At 40.7% G+C, this 17,010-nt stretch overlaps 1 protein-coding gene across 1 annotated transcript; it reads left to right on the forward strand.

The window, feature by feature from the left end:
* Nucleotides 1–5,194: 5,194 nt before the first annotated feature.
* LOC106092112 (cytochrome P450 6g1) lies at nt 5,195–16,779 on the forward strand. The gene is made up of 2 exons (XM_013258876.2): nt 5,195–6,525; nt 16,446–16,779. Exons 1-2 carry the CDS (start codon nt 5,275–5,277, stop codon nt 16,743–16,745), a joined length of 1,551 nt encoding a protein of 516 aa, XP_013114330.2. The 5' UTR covers nt 5,195–5,274; the 3' UTR covers nt 16,746–16,779.
* The last annotated feature ends 231 nt before the right edge of the window (nt 16,780–17,010 follow it).

A 17,010-nucleotide genomic window follows, 5' to 3' on the forward strand; every position in this document is an offset into this window, starting at 1 on the left:
TGTTTCAAATTTCAACGAAATCGGGTAATAAAAAGAGCTTTTATGGGCTTCAGACCCTTTATCGGTAGATCGGTCTATATGGTAGCTTAATTGCCATACAGTGTCGGAAATTGACATTTCTATGTGTTGCAAACGGAATGACTAAATGAGTATACCCCTATCCTACGGAACCCCCAACGTTGACGACCCATGCAAACGAAAAAAGGACCATGCTTGAGGATCTTCACCTAGAATGTCCGCACTCTTTATAGAGATGGTGCAGTATACACGCTGACGGATGTATTAGAGAAGTACAAGGCAGATATTACCGCCTTCCGGGAAGTTCGATGGACTGGGAATGGCGTCAAGACAACACTAAACGGGGACGAACTATACTATAGCTGCCATAACACGAGGCATGAATTTGGCTGTGGATTTGTGGTTAGTCGGAGACTGAAACACCTTGTCTCCAGCTTTACTCAGGTGGAGGCTAGCCACAATCCGCATAAAAGTCAAATTCTTCAACATCAGCCTTATTTGTGCCCATGCCCCGACGGAAGACAAGGACGAGCAGACCAAGGATTTTTTCTACAAGCGCCTGGAGAGAGATGATCGTTGCCCCGCCCATGATATTTAAGTCTTTCAGGGAGATTTGAATACGAAGATAGGGAAGGAAGACATTTTTGGTCCAACAGCCGGAAAGTTAAGCCTCCACGAGATAACGTCCAGTAATGGGTTGAGGCTGATAGACTTCGCCCTGGCAAAAATCATGGTAGTTAGTAGCACCAGATTTCAATATAAAAATATTCACAAAGCCACATGGCTGTCACCCGATCAAAACACGAGGAATCAAATTGATCACGTTGTGATAGATGGGAGGCATTCATCCAGCGTGACACTGACACTGCACGGAAGCTGGACATTGAAAAGCTGCGAACACAACAAATGGCAGCGGCATGCTCTGACTGACCCAACTGCTTGATGAAAGCACTCCTTGTTCCGATCATATCCGATTGCGGCATATAGAGTAATATGGAAAGAACATTTCACGCAACTGCTAGTGTCCGACGTTGTCGGCGAAGAGGATACCGCAGAACCAATCAATGGTGATGGTATAGAATATTTACCTCCTAGTCAGAATGAGGCCCAGGTAGCAGTGACCCGACTAAAGAACAACAAGGCAGCAGGAGCCGACGGGTTACCCGCTGAACTATTTAAGACCGGAGGCGACACGCTGATAAGGCGTATGCATCAGCTTATCTGCGCAATCTGGCTAGAAGAACTCATACCCGATGATTGGAACTTCAGCATACTATGTCCCGTACACAAGAAAGGAGACAAGACGGTATGTGCCAACTACAGAGGAATAAGTCTTCTTCCCATTGAATACAAGATTCTCTCGAGCGTACTGTGCGAAAGATTAGAACCTAAAGTCAATGATATAATTAGGGCCTATCAATGCGGCTTAAGGGCTGGTAAATCCACCCTGGACCAGCCAAATCCTGGACAATACCCGAGAAGGACAAACCAACTCGATACTCCTTTACGTTCAAAGGTATTTCAAGCCATGTCTGAGTTTGGTATACCTGGTATATGGCACACTAATCACAGAACACATGCTACTCGCCTATGAAGACATCATAGGTCGGTCAACGGAAGTAGTAACTGCTGCCTTTGCAAGAATCGAATGAGAGTCAGTGGGTCTGGCAGTAAATGAAGATGAGACGAAATGGATGGTCTCAACTCCCAAAACACTTTGTACAACCGAGCAGATAAAGAAAATGTAGAAAGTTGGAAACCACAACTTTGAGATGGCTGTAACTTTATCTACCTCGGCACCGAGCTGAGGAAACAACGCAAGAAGATGCACGTATTTTTTTAATTCTTTATCAGTTCTGGGTTCAATCGTAAACTTTTGGCGGTATATTCGACATAAGTGCGTCCTACCAATGTATGCCCGTTGAAGCTTCCACACCTAATATGGGCGATGAGTTATTCTAACCAAATGACTAAATGCGCCCCATATTGGTTGGTGTGTGCAAAAATCTCCGATCATTGAGTTTGTCTCGAAAGAGAAACAAATTAAAAATTGAATAATAGTATTTCAGTGCTTTCCCTCAATCCGTGGAGAAAGTTCAATTTCGTACGTTTTAATATCTATATGAACGAATTCTAACAAAATGTTCTAGACGTCCGATATATATTTTCATGGTGTGAATGTAACCCGATTTTAGGAATCGTAGCTCAATCTGTAAAGAAAGTGACATTTGGTACGTTATAGTAAATTTTTATACGAATTTTTATGCGATTTAGCTATGTCCGTCTGTCTGTCCACGTATTCTTGCAATCAAGGTACATGTCGTATTTGTTGTTCGATTGCCATCAAACATTGCATATGCCTTTTTTTGGCCCAAGGACAAACGCTATTGATTTTGGAGAAAATCGCTCCAGATTTAGATATAGCTCCAACAACTATCATCCGATGTGAGGTACAGTTTTGATCGGATCTTTATAAAGTTTTGCATGAGGAGTTTCATTCGATGTTTCAACTTGTCCACAAAATTTCATCAAAATCGGTCCAGTTTTAAATATAGCTCCCATATATTACCTTCATCTATGACAGTATCAGCCACAATTGTAGTCCGATCTTTACAAAATTTTGCACGAGTTGTTTGATTTGACGTTCGTTCATTTCTTTAAAATTGGTCCAGGTGTAGATATAGCAGGAGGAGCACGAGAGAGCAGGAGGGAAGCTGTATAGAAATACATTGTATATAAACCGATATCCCAATTTTACTTCTTGAACCTTTATAGGGCGCAATTCTTATCCGATTGGGTTACAATTTATGGCGCGAATTGGTTTATAACCTGACATAGCTGCAATAGTATAGCGATTCTTCTCCATTATCCTATTTTTGGCTGTTAAGAGATAACGGGCAAAGAACTTGTCAAATGCGATCCATGGTTGAGGATATATTGCCATGTCCGTCCGTCTGTCTGTCCGTCCGTCTATCGAAAGCACGCCAACATCCGAAGGAGTAAAGCTAGCCGCTTGAAATTTGGCACAAATACTTCCTATTAGTGTAGGTCGGTTGGGATTGTAAATGGGTCATATCGGTCCATTTTTTGATATAGCTGCCATATAAACCGATCTTGGGTATTGATTTCTTGAACCTCTAGAGGGCGCAAATCTTTTCAGATTGGAATGAAATTTTGCACGACGTGTTTTGTTATGATATCCAACAACTGTGCCAAGTACGGTTCAAATCGGTTAACAACCTGATATAGCTGTCATATAAACCGATCTTAGGTCTTGACTTCTTGAGCCTCTAGAGGGCGGAATTCTTATCAGATTTGAATGAAATTTTGCTCGAAGTATTTTGTTATGATATCAAACAACTGTACCATGTATGATTCAAATCCGTTCATAATCTGATGTAGCCGCTGGTGGGTGCGATTCTTATCCGATTTGGCTGAAATTTTGCGTGAGGTGTTTCGTTAGGACTTCTAATAACTGTGTTAAGTATGGCGCAAATCGGTTCACAACCTGATGTAGCTGCCATATAAACTGATCATGGGTCTTGTCTTCTTGAGCCTCTAAAGGGCGCAATTATTATCCGATTTGCCTGAAATTTTGTACGACGGATCCTCTCATGACCATCAACATACGTGTTTATTATGGTCTGAATCGGTCTATAGCCCGATACAGCTTCCATATAAATCGATCTCCCAAAGGGCGCAATTCTTATTCAAAATGACTGACATTTTACACAGGTCTCCAACATATAATCTAATTGTAGTCCAAACCGGACCATATCTTGATATCGCTCTAATAGCAGAGCATATATTTTCTTTTATCCATTTTTTGCCCAAGAACAGATGCCGGGAAAAGAACTCGACAAATGCGATCCATGGTGGAGGGTATATAAGATTCGGCCCGGCCGCTTTTACTTGTTTTCTACAAACACTATTTCTTCGAAAAACTGTTAAATTCTGTCCAATATCATTCTCCTAGCTATTTCCGTTCGCTCAGGGTAACCATTTTGTCATTTTCGTATAATTTTTAGAACCTAAATGAACGAATATAACCAAATTGCATTCCGTCCCGTGCCTATAATCCAAGACCAACATTCGTGCAAAACTTCATAATTCCATCTTTAGCCGTTTGGTATGGGTCATTCAGTCATTCACTCAACTATTTAACATAAATATTTAGAAGATGAAGAAGAGAGATAGGTTTACATGGGAGCTATATCAGGTTATGGATTGATTCAGACTGTACTTGCCGTGGATGTTAAAGAAATTACATAAGTTTGGGTTTTTATAAAGTCCACGGTTTTTATTATATTTCTAAAACACCACATGTTTCATCATTTTTTTCGCTGGGTTTCAAAATTAAAGATAGCAAAAACAATTATATTTGTATACACTCCACCATAGGATTGGGTTATAATAATCAATCATTCCGTTCGTAACACTTTGAAATGTTGATCTGGGAACCTATAAAGTGTATATATTCTTTATCGTCTCGACGTTCTGACTCGATATAGCCATTTCCGTCCGTCTGAGGAAAAGGCGATAGCGGTCGAACGGGTGAAGCAGCTTCCTGAAACATATATGCTACCTACACATATATCTTATTGATGTAGGTCGTTGGCGATCGCCAAAGGGAAATATAGGTTCAGATGTGGATATAGCCCTCATATAAACCGATTCATCGATATTACTGGTTTAGTCCCTAGAGTGCACAATTCTTAACCGACTTCTACTATGACCTCCAACATTCGTACCAACTATAGTCAGAATCGGTCTATAACCCTACATAGCTTCGATATAAGCCCATCTACGGAATATACTTTTTGAGTATCTAGAATGCGCAATTTTTACTCGACTTGTTTGAAATTTTGTACATTAATATAAACTATGACCTCCAACATTCATACCAAGGGTAATCAAATTTGGTTCATGACCTAACATGGCTCCCATTTCTCGCTTTGAGAGTTTGAGCACCAACAAAAATCGCTTGTTTTTATTGCCTATCTAGCTGTTAGGATATATCGTTCAAAAACTTGACAAATACGATCCATGATGGAGGGTATATAAGGTTCGTCCCGGCCGAACTTAGCACGCTTTAGCTTTTTTTTTTTTTTTTTTGATTTTGCCAATGTGAAGAGTATTGAGGGTTAATTATTTATTCAGTTTTGTGAATAAAAGCTGAAGAGCTAGTCAAAAGTAGCGGGCTTGTTTAAAGTAGATTTGCTTTCACATTGTTCTATTTGAAAAATCGTAAGGGAGATGGAGTTATCTGAAGTATTTGTGGGACTATTAGCATGTCTTACGTTTCTGCTTACGATGTGGGTCCGCCATAAGTTCCGTTACTGGAGTCGGTTTAAGGTACCCCATGCTAAGGCCAGTATCTTAAGTGGTAATTTGTGGGATTTCATCACAATGCGAACCAATTTCGGCTATAATTTAAAAGCCATATACGATGACGAAGAGTTTCAAAATGAAGCCGCCGTTGGAGTTTATGGAGTTTATACGCCCGGACTGCTTATTCGACATCCAGAATTGATCAAAACGGTATTTATTAAGGATTTTGAAAAGTTTGGCAATCGATCCTTGCAGTGTGATCCACATAGTGACCCACTTGGACACAAGCTTTTGATAATGGCCCCATACGGACAATGGAAAAAATTGCGTCCCCAATTGAGTCCAACATTTACGAGTGGCAAATTGAGGCAAATGTATCCCTTACTTCAGACAGTTGGCCAAGGCCTTGAAGATTATTTGCAAAAGAAAGGCGATAAATTTGTGTTGGAGTTCAAGCATTTCGCGGCACAGTTTACAACGGATAGCATTGCCACTACCATTTTGGGAATTCAATCGAATGCCTTGGAGAAATCAAATGATCCGATATTTTTGGAAGCCTTGAGGATATCGAATTTTAGTTATCGACGTGCTCTATCGTTTTTCTTCTTACTGTTTATGCCTCATTTATCTGGTCTGGTCGGAGCAAAACCGTTTTTCAAGCAAACCTATGCTTTTTTCAAAGTATTTGTAAGACAAGTGGTTAAAGACCGCGAGACAAGTGGCCTAAAGCGCAACGATTTGGTTGATCTTTTAGTCAGCCTGAAAAAGGAGGCTGCAGCAGCCGGAGAAGATGAATCCCTTACCATGGAAAACTTGGTGGGACATTCACTTATGCTAGTGGCTGCTGGGAATGAGACTTCGTCAACTGTCATAGCATGTGCCTTGTACGAGTTGGCTTTGCATCCTAATATTCAAGAGAGATTGCGTCACGAAATACTCGAGACCGTCCTCGAAGGCGAGGGGCAAATATCCTATGATCGTCTCAATGAAATGGAGTACCTACGAATGGTGGTGGATGAAATTTTGCGCAAGTACCCAGTATTGCCACTATTGGATAGGCGATACATGGCAGCAGATAAGAAGACAGGATATTCTCTGAAACCTTATTACGATTATGAAATACCCCACGGAATGCCTGTTTATATATCCACTTATGCACTGCACTACGATCAAAAGGTAACTAGTTAAAAGCTAAAATTTTATTATTATACCCAACAGAGAAGGATGGGGGAAAATTCATTTTGTCATTCCGTTTGCAACGCATCGAAATATCCATTTCCGACCCTATAAAGACGATCCAGACATGTCCGTCCGTCTGTCCGTCTGTCTGTTGAAATCACGCTACAGTCTTCAAAAATAGAGATATTGAGCTGAAATTTTGCACAGATTCTTTTTAAGTCCATAAGCAGGTTAAGTTCGAAGATGGGCTATATCGGACTATATCTTCATATAGCCCTCATATAGACCGATACGCCGATTTAGGGTCTTAGGCCTATAAAAGCCACATTTATTATCCGATTTTGCTGAAATTTGGGACAGTGAGTTCTGTTAGGCCCTTCGATATCTTTCGTCAATTTGGCGCAGATCAGTCCAGATTTGGATATAGCTGCCATATAGACCGATCCTCCGATTTAGGGTCTTAGGCCCATAAAAGTCACATTTATTATCCGATTTTGCTGAAATTTGGGACAGTGAGTTATGTTAGGCCTTTCGATATCATTCGTTAATTTGGCCTAGATCGGTCCAGATTTGGATATAGCTGTCATATAGACCGATCCTCCGATTTAGGGTCTTAGGCCCACAAAAAACTCATTTATTGTCTGATTTTGCTATAATTTGAGACAGTGAGTTGTGTTAGGCACTTCGGCATCCTTCGTCAATTTGGCCCAGATCGGTCCAGATTTGGATATAGCTGCCATATAGACCGATCCTCCGATTTAGGGTCTTAGGCCCATAAAAGGCGCATTTATTGTCCGATGTCGCTGAAATTTGAGGCAGTAAGTTGTGTTAGGCTCTACGACGTACTTCATCAATTTGACCCAGATCGGTCCAGGTTTGAATATAGCTGCCGATCTCTCGATTTAAGGTTTTGGACCCACAAAAGGAGCATTTATTATCCGATGTGGCTGAAATTCTGGACAGTGAGTTGTGTTAGACTCTTCGACATTTTTCTGCAACTTTTCCCAAATCAGTCCAGATGTGGTTATAGCTGCCATGTAGACCGATATCTCGATTTAAAGTCTTGGCCCCATAAAAGGCGCATTTATTATCCGATTTCCCTGAAATTTGGGACATTGAGTTCGGTTAGGCCCCACAACATCTGTGTCCAAAACGTCACAGATCGGTCTATATTTGGATACAGCTGAAATTTGGCACAATGAGTTGCGTTGGGCCTCGTGACATCCAGATCGAGTATGGTACAGATCAGACTTTATTGGGACATAACTGTCATATATACCTACCTCGCGATATAAAACCCCTTAAAGAAGCATTTATTATCCGATTTCGCCGAAATTTGGTGCAATGAGTTGTATTAGACACTTACATATTCTGCCCAAATATGGTGGACGGACTATATTTAGATATTTAAAAAAATATCCACTTTCGGACTTTGAGAACTTGCGTGCACTGCAGATGTGAATAGCTGCAAGTTATTAGATTTTTCGAAGCGATGTGGCTGGTTCAACGACATGAACTGGACGGCATCTTCCCTCTTTCTTCCTACTGTGGCAGCACAATGGTCTAAAATGTCTACGTGATACTAGTTGTAGACAGCCAATAAAACCTTATCTAGGTGAAATATTGCATGTGTCGTTCTATCTAATAATGACTTCAGAAAGGTACATAAATCGAGGTAGTTACCAAAAAAAAAAACGATCATAAAATGCCTTGCAAATGGTTAATATAAACGATTAGATTTCTATAAATGAAACAAGTGTGACGTTGCGGTAGATATCAACAGTTGAATAAATTTTCAACTATTTATCATAAAAGTCACATTTATTATCCGATTTTGCTGAAATTTGGGACAGTGAGTTATGTTAGGCCTTTCGATATCATTCGTTAATTTGGCCTAGATCGGTCCAGATTTGGATATAGCTGTCATATAGACCGATCCTCCGATTTAGGGTCTTAGGCCCACAAAAACTCATTTATTGTCTGATTTTGCTATAATTTGAGACAGTGAGTTGTGTTAGGCACTTCGGCATCCTTCGTCAATTTGGCCCAGATCGGTCCAGATTTGGATATAGCTGCCATATAGACCGATCCTCCGATTTAGGGTCTTAGGCCCATAAAAGGCGCATTTATTGTCCGATGTCGCTGAAATTTGAGGCAGTAAGTTGTGTTAGGCTCTTCGACGTACTTCATCAATTTGGCCCAGATCGGTCCAGGTTTGAATATAGCTGCCGATCTCTCGATTTAAGGTTTTGGACCCACAAAAGGAGCATTTATTATCCGATGTGGCTGAAATTCTGGACAGTGAGTTGTGTTAGACTCTTCGACATTTTTCTGCAACTTTTCCCAAATCAGTCCAGATGTGGTTATAGCTGCCATGTAGACCGATATCTCGATTTAAAGTCTTGGCCCCATAAAAGGCGCATTTATTATCCGATTTCCCTGAAATTTGGGACATTGAGTTCGGTTAGGCCCCACAACATCTGTGTCCAAAACGTCACAGATCGGTCTATATTTGGATACAGCTGAAATTTGGCACAATGAGTTGCGTTGGGCCTCGTGACATCCAGATCGAGTATGGTACAGATCAGACTTTATTGGGACATAACTGTCATATATACCTACCTCGCGATATAAAACCCCCTTAAAGAAGCATTTATTATCCGATTTCGCCGAAATTTGGTGCAATGAGTTGTATTAGACACTTACATATTCTGCCCATATATGGTGGACGGACTTTATTTAGATATTAAAAAAAAATATCCACGTTTGGACTTTGAGAACTTGCGTGCACTGCAGATGTGAATAGCTGCAAGTTATTAGATTTTTCGAAGCGATGTGGCTGGTTCAACGACATGAACTGGACGGCATCTTCCCTCTTTCTTCCTACTGTGGCAGCACAATGGTCTAAAATGTCTACGTGAGACTAGTTGTAGACAGCCAATAAAACCTTATCTAGGTGAAATATTGCACGTGTCGTTCTATCTAATAATGACTTCAGAAAGGTACATAAATCGAGGTAGTTACCAAAAAAAAAAACGATCATAAAATGCCTTGCAAATGGTTAATATAAACGATTAGATTTCTAAAAATGAAACAAGTGTGTCGTTGCGGTAGATATCAACAGTTGAATAAATTTTCAACTATTTATCAGTTAATTTGGCAAGTTTTATATATGCTTAAAATAGAACACAATTTAAATATTTGTTTCTGCTTATACTTCAAAGTTAATTCTTTGATTATAGTGGTCTCTAAATATAAAAAGTAGTCGCGAAATATAGCAGACGGCTAGTCGCACCTGTTAGGTAAATTTGAAGAATTCAAAACTCGTTTCATAGCATTTAATTACAGCTAAAACGAGAAATTTGTAGCCTTTGCTTTGATTTCGTAACACTCAGATAAATTTGCCGCAAAAATGTTTGTTGTAACAACAGAAAGTCTAAAAAAGTAACCTCTAAAAAGAAAATCTAAGTTAGAAATTCTGTGCTACCTACAAAAGCTTTAATTGTTTACAATACCACTCCCCTAAGTGGGTTCATTTCTGGTGTTGTGTCCCCACCTAAGTGCCGGTACCTGTTAGACGCGAAAACCGGGCAATGACAAAGGAAATGCCAACGTCTCATTATCTTCCTCACATGCCCTACACATACTATCACTTGCCTCACCGATTTTACATAAATGAGCTCGTAGTCCTTTGTGCCCCGTTATGATAGTAATAGCTATACTGACTTCCTTCTTACGTCCTCTCAGTAATAGCCTCGTCTTCTTACAATCGGGATCTCCCCATAGGATTTTCCGTCCTACCGACCGTTTCGCTTTCCCGTAGGTTTGCATGGGCTTTTGTCACCCACTCTTTAAACTCGGACTGCGTCTACCCAAAAGGCTTCGGATTAACCAAGTTTATTGACGGCAGTCTTCTGGCCTTCACTGCCAAATCGTCTTCCCTTTCATTTCCCCTTACTCCATTATGGCCCGGCACTCAAACGATGCGGATTTCCCCATACTCAGTGAAGGTGTTAATCTCCTTCTTACACTGCAAAACTGTTCGTGGTCTTACTGTCCTGGTTGTTATTGCCCTTATGGTAATTTTACTGTCTGTAAAGATGTTCATACTCGACGTCCTCGCGTTAGCACTTAACCACTTCACGCATTCCGCGATCTTCCGGATCTACGCCTGCAGGACCGTATTATGGTCAGGCAGTCTAAAACAGATCTCAGTCCCTGGGTTCTCAAAGTAAAGCCCCCAGGCCCACTCTGTCCTCTAGCTTCGATCCATTCGTGTAACATGATCTTCCAGATGGCAATACTAGGGTTCCGTCAATCCAAGACTGTGCCGATGGCAGCAGTGCATGGCACTCGACCACAAGTGTAGTCTCAGGTATCCCGGTGGCAATACTAGAGTTCCGTCAATCCAAAACTGTGCCGATGGCAGCAGTGCATCGCACTCGACCACAAGTGTAGTCTCAGGTATCCGATCGGAAACCTCTTCCCTTCCTTACAGGTTTCCTATCATCGCCTCGATTATACCGCCTTGGTATGAGCTGCTCCCTTCCTCAATCTATTCTCCCATCGCCTTAAGACTCATAGCCGCAGTGGCTGCCTCACACTTAATCTGTATATCAATGGGTCGGATATCTAAAATAGTCTCCAGTGCCCTAGTGGTCATGGTCCTCATCGTTCCGCCTATGCCAAGACAACATGTTCTCCGAACCTGTTGTCTGGTCCTTATGTTGCACTTTTTCTCCATAGCAGTCCACCAAACTACTGAGGCGTAAGTAAGTATTGGTCTAATCACGCACCTGTATAGCCAGTGGACTATCCAAGGATTCAGGACCCATTTCGAGCCTGCATAGTGCCGCACATTTCGGTACGTTCCTGAATGTGACATTTTCACTTCAGTTTTCTGTCCAAGATCGCACCTAAGTATTGTATATTACCTTGTCAGATACCGAAATTGTGCTATTGAGGAAACATGGTGCGTCAAATTGGCCTACCTTCGCCTTGCTCGTGAGCTGACAGATTTCAGTCTTCTCTGGGTTAACGTTCAGACAGTCGTGTGCCAACAGCAAGACTCTTTCTGATCTTTTGCATAGCTGGTTCAGATCCTTACACCTAAGAAGTATTATAACACCGTCTGCATGTCAGACGGGTTCAAATCCCTCCTCAGTCAGCGATAAAATTCCACCCTGTGGCGTGCCCTATGCCACTTTCTCCCTTATATTTATGTCATGGGACCCGCAATTTATCCACCTGTTCCTTAGCATAAGGTTTATCCAGTCCCTAAGGACCAGGTTCTAAAGATTGGATCAGTGTGTCGGTCCGCACATTGTTAAAAGCACCCTCGACGTCAATGCATACCGCCAGCGTGTAGATTTTGTGCAGGGCAGTCTTCAGCGAACTTTCCTTGACATAGGCATGCTGTTTGGATTTGAGCAGTTCGCTGGATATCCTACTATTTATCATGGTAACCACAACGCGTTCCATGGTTTTGAGTAGAAAGGACATAAGGCTTATAGTCCTGCAGTCGCCTAACTTGCCTTGCCGGTCTTGGGTATAAATACCACCCTTGCCTCCTGCCAGGCTTTCGGAGTATATGCAAGTTCCGCGAACGCTGTAAAAATATTGGCCAGATGGGATGCCAGTTGTCTGCCTCCTTCTGTAGTAACGCCGGAAATATTCCATTAGGTCCGGGAGACTTAAATGGTTTTAATCTCCTTAAGGATTATCCGTGAGTACCGTCGTACCCAGTGGAAAATGGGTTTTCATCAAAGCCTCAACATGTCCTCCGTTGTCCCTGCTCCCACTCCCATGTCGTCAAAAATCTTTTCAATTTGGACATGGGTTTTAGAGAGAAACTTTTTCATCTTGGCGGCGTCATTAGCGCTATCCACTTGGCTGGCAGCAGAAAGGCTTTTAGGAGACACGTTTTGTCGCTATGGTAATCTTACTGTATTCCTTGAGCCGTGTGTAATACATATGCCAATATACTTCCAATTTTTTACAACGTGCTCTGTTAAAAAGTCTGCAGACTTCTATCCCAATATTGCGAGTCACTCCGATCTTCCAGGTCATAGTCTTTTTGTCATTGCGTTTGCATGACTTCCAATATGACTTCCAATAACTGTGCTAAGTATGGCGCAAATCGGCACATAACCTAATATAGCTGCCGTGTAAACCGATCTGGGATCTTGACTTCTTGAGCCTCTAGAGGGCGCTATTCTCATCCGATTTGGCAGAAATTTTGTACAACGGCTTCTCTCATGACCTTCAACATACGTGTCTAATATGGTCTGAATCGATCAATAGCTTGGTACAGCTCCAATATAAACGGATCTCCCGATGATGAGCCCCTACAAGGCGCAATTCTTATCCGAATGAACTGAAATATAACACAATGACTTCTACAATATTCAGCACTCATTTATGGTCCGAATCGGACTATAAGTTGTTTTAGTTGTGTTTTCGAAAATTGATTTCCTATTTCGGTTTGTTTGACTCTTCTTTGAATTTTTTGTGGTAAGAGTTCTCTGTAGAGGAGAATAGTAATCCCTGAACATTCGTGGTTTTGCTGTTTTGGAGTAAGATTGACCAACGAATGTTTGATTTATTTCAGATCAGATCTTTATGGATTGTTTGTCCACGATTAATCGTAACATTGCCCAATTTCAAAGTGCGCAAGAAGTTTCTATGAATTCTACCGTGTCCTCGGTCGGGTTTAGATATATGGAATGCGGCGACCGGCTGTTGAATAGTACGTCTCATAGTTTTACCATCGGTGCTCGGGATACTGACAGGTCTGGCAATGCTGATCGGAGTTTCAGGATTGTGAGCTCGTTGGTCGATTCACCTCCTGGTGATGTGGTTCACTTTCTCTCGTTGTCCCCTTGTGACACCGTTATATTTGAAAGTGATTTTCTGACACCGCCCCCTTTTCGAATTTTGTTTCACGCGGTGTACGTCAATAATTCCCGGTTGACTGATGTTGAGCGGTTATTTGCCATTTGGTGCCCAAGACCGGTGGTGAGGATAGGGAAATAGTTTCGAAATTTCTTTCACCCATCGTATTTTTGGGGTCGCGATGAAGGCTTTAAAGATGCCTATGATAGTAGAATGTAGGCGTCGATGAGCTGAATTCCGCGGATATCAAATATCAAGTTTCGCATCAGATCCTTATGAATTGTTTATCCACGACTAATCGTAACCTTGCCGAATTTCATAGTGCGCAAGCAGTTTCTATGAATTCTACCGTATCCTCGGTCGGGTTTAGATATAAGTATGCCATATTTTGACCATCGGTCCTCAGGAAAGGTCTGGCAATGCTGATCGGAGTTTCAGAATTGTGAGCTCGTTGGTCGTTTCACCTTCTGGTGCTATGGTTGACAGTCTCTCGTTGCCTCCTTGTGACACCGATATATTTGAAGGTGATTTCCTGACATGGCCCAATTTTCGAGATATTTTTCACGCGGTGTACGTCAATAATTGCACGTTGGCTGATGTTGAGCGGTTATGACATTTGGTGCGCAAGAAAAGTGGTGAGTCTAGAGAAATTGTTTCGAAATTTCCTTTGACCCATCGTAGTTTCAGGCTTTCAAGATGCCTATGATAATAAGCGCTTTCTGGTCCATAGCCAACACAAAAATCTTTTCGCTATACCGGTCGTTTCGAGTGACACTTCCTCAGGATTGAAATCGATTCAATGAGGCATAAATAGATATCTTGCGGCATTGTCGATTATCTTGGTTTTTATTTGTTTGCTGCGTTTGACGAAAATTACACAGTCTTTGTCGGAGCAAAATGTTCGAGATAAATCTGCATTTTCCTCTGCTCCCCGTTAGGTTCTCATTCTTAGAGAACTTGTGTGATTTAGAGGATCTGAACATTCGCAAAACCTTTCGCTTTAACCTAACCGGGCTATGACATAGGAAATGCTGCAACGTCCCATCATCTTCCGTAACCAGTACTAGCCACAATTTTATGTCGATCTAGCCATGTCCGTCCGTCCGTCTATCTGTCGAGTGCGCACAAACTTTCGAAGGAGTTCAACTAGGCGCTTGAAATTTTACACAAATAACTCTTCTTAGTGTAGGTTGGTTGGGCTTGTAAATGGGCTAAATCAGTCCATGTTTTGATATAGCTGTCATATAAACCGATCTCCCAATTAAACTTCTTGAGCTTCTTGAGAGCGCAATTCTTGTCCGATTTAGCTGAAATTTGGACATGACTTCAAATAACTGTGACAATTATAGTCTAAATTGGATCATAACCTGATTTAGCTGCTATATAATCCGATCCCCCAATTCGATTTTCTGAGCCACTGTAGGGTGCAATTATTACTCGATTACCCTGAAATTTTTGGTGGTGGTATTTTTCTATGACTTCTAATAGCCATGACAAGTACGGTCCATTTCGGCTAATAACTCAATAAAGCTCATATATATTTTATGTTTGGCCGGGTCGAATCTTGGGAACCCATGGATCCTGCTAAAAATTTATACAAAACGAATTTAGTTGAAGGGCATTATTTTATTCTACATAACAAACTTCTGTCAAACCAGCAAACATTAAGGCTTCTATTCTTCTTCTGCTTCTACGAACCGAACAAAGATAATCGAGAGACCGGTATAAAAAATTGCTGCTTGTCAGGATTCAAGAAGTCAAAACGGGAGATCAGTTTATATGGAAGCTATATCAGGTTGTGGACCGATTTGAACCGTACTTGGCACAGTCGTTGGAAGTCATAACAGAACACTACGGGCAAAATTTAAAATAAATAGGACAAAAACTGCGGCTTGTAAGGGCGCAAGAAGTCAAATCGGGAGATCGGTTTATATAGGCTTTCAGGGGCTCATGAAATCAAATCGGGAGATCGGTTGACAAGGTACAAGTCGCATTTGTTGTCCACTTTTCACAAAATTTTGCGTAAGTGTCTTTTTTGGTCCAAGGAGAAACGCTTTTGTTTTTGAAAAAAGTCGGTCCATATATAACTTTCGCCCGATTTGACCTATCAAGGCTATAGCAGGCACAATATAGGTCCAATCTTTACAAGCATTAACAAAATTTGGCACGGAGCTTTTTATTAAATGTCCTCATATGTATGCAAAGTTCCATAAAAATCGGTCCACATTTAGATATAGCTCCCATATATATTTTTCATCCGATATGACCTTTTAAGGCTGTAGAAGCCACAATTTTATTCCGATTTTTACAAAATTTGGCATGGGCCGTTTTATTCACCGTGCTCATATGTATGCAAAGTTTCGTAAAAATCGGTCCAGATTTAGATATAGCTAACACACATATTTTTCATCCGATATTGACTTTTAAAGCTGTAGAAGCCACAATTTGGTCCGATCTCAACAAAATTTTTCATGAGATAGTTTAATTGACATCACAATACGTGTGCAAAATTTAATTAACATCGATTTAGATAAAACTCCCATATATATCTTTTATGCGTTTCGACTTTTAAGCTGTAGAAGCCACAATTTTCGTACCATCGTAAGAAAATCGTATAAGGTTCTATTCGATATTTCAATAGGTATGCAAAATTAAAGTCTGACTAAATTTGGATATAAGTGCTATGGATTAAAAGTATTACGTTAACTTGGTGGTGTAGGGTATTATATAGTCGGCTTCGCCTGTCTTTTGCCTTACCTTACTGCTTTTTTATCCAGTTTCCATTAGCAAAAGCATGTAAGTAAAGGGATTTTTTGTAGTACCTTGGGAATTTCAACAAAGAAATAGTATTTCAAAAATGTGTGAAAATTCTTTTTCATCCTTCCTGGTTAAAGGCAGGATGAATTGGGTTCCCTAAAATGCCTTAATTTCACTAAAGTGAAATTTTGTGGAAGTGTATCCATCTACATTTTATATTTGTTAAAAATCAGTTTTCAATAATTTTTTTATTCATACAATTTCAGTATTGGCCTAATCCCACGCAGTTCGATCCAGAGCGTTTCTCTGCTGAAAACCGTAAGACAATCAACCCAAGTGTCTATCTACCCTTTGGCAATGGTCCTAGGAATTGTGTTGGTGCTCGTCTGGGACAACTGCAGGTGAAGGTCGCCTTGGTGCATATTCTTAAAAACCATGAAATTCGTGTGTGTAAACAAACAAATATGAATCCCCATTTTGATCCAAAGGCCTTTACCCTACAAATTGCTGGTGGTATACATCTTGAATTATTATGTGACAATATGTGTAATAAAGCATTTAAATAAATATTCGTTTGAAATTCAGGTAAAAACTACGAAAGATTGTTAAACTATTTTAATAGTCTATAATTTTGATATGCAGTTTATACAATTGTCCTCATGTCTCCTGGAGCACAACTTTGTTCGTCCGACTTATTCCGACCACATAATTATATTGTTTGAAATCTCAGCTCCCATATAAACAAATCTTCCGATTTAATTTTTGAACCGCAACAGGGCGCAATTATAATCTGAGTTTGCTAAAATTTTGTACAATGACTTCTGCTATGAC

Source organism: Stomoxys calcitrans, chromosome 5 (assembly GCF_963082655.1).
Source record: "Stomoxys calcitrans chromosome 5, idStoCalc2.1, whole genome shotgun sequence".
Taxonomy (NCBI): domain Eukaryota; kingdom Metazoa; phylum Arthropoda; class Insecta; order Diptera; family Muscidae; genus Stomoxys; species Stomoxys calcitrans.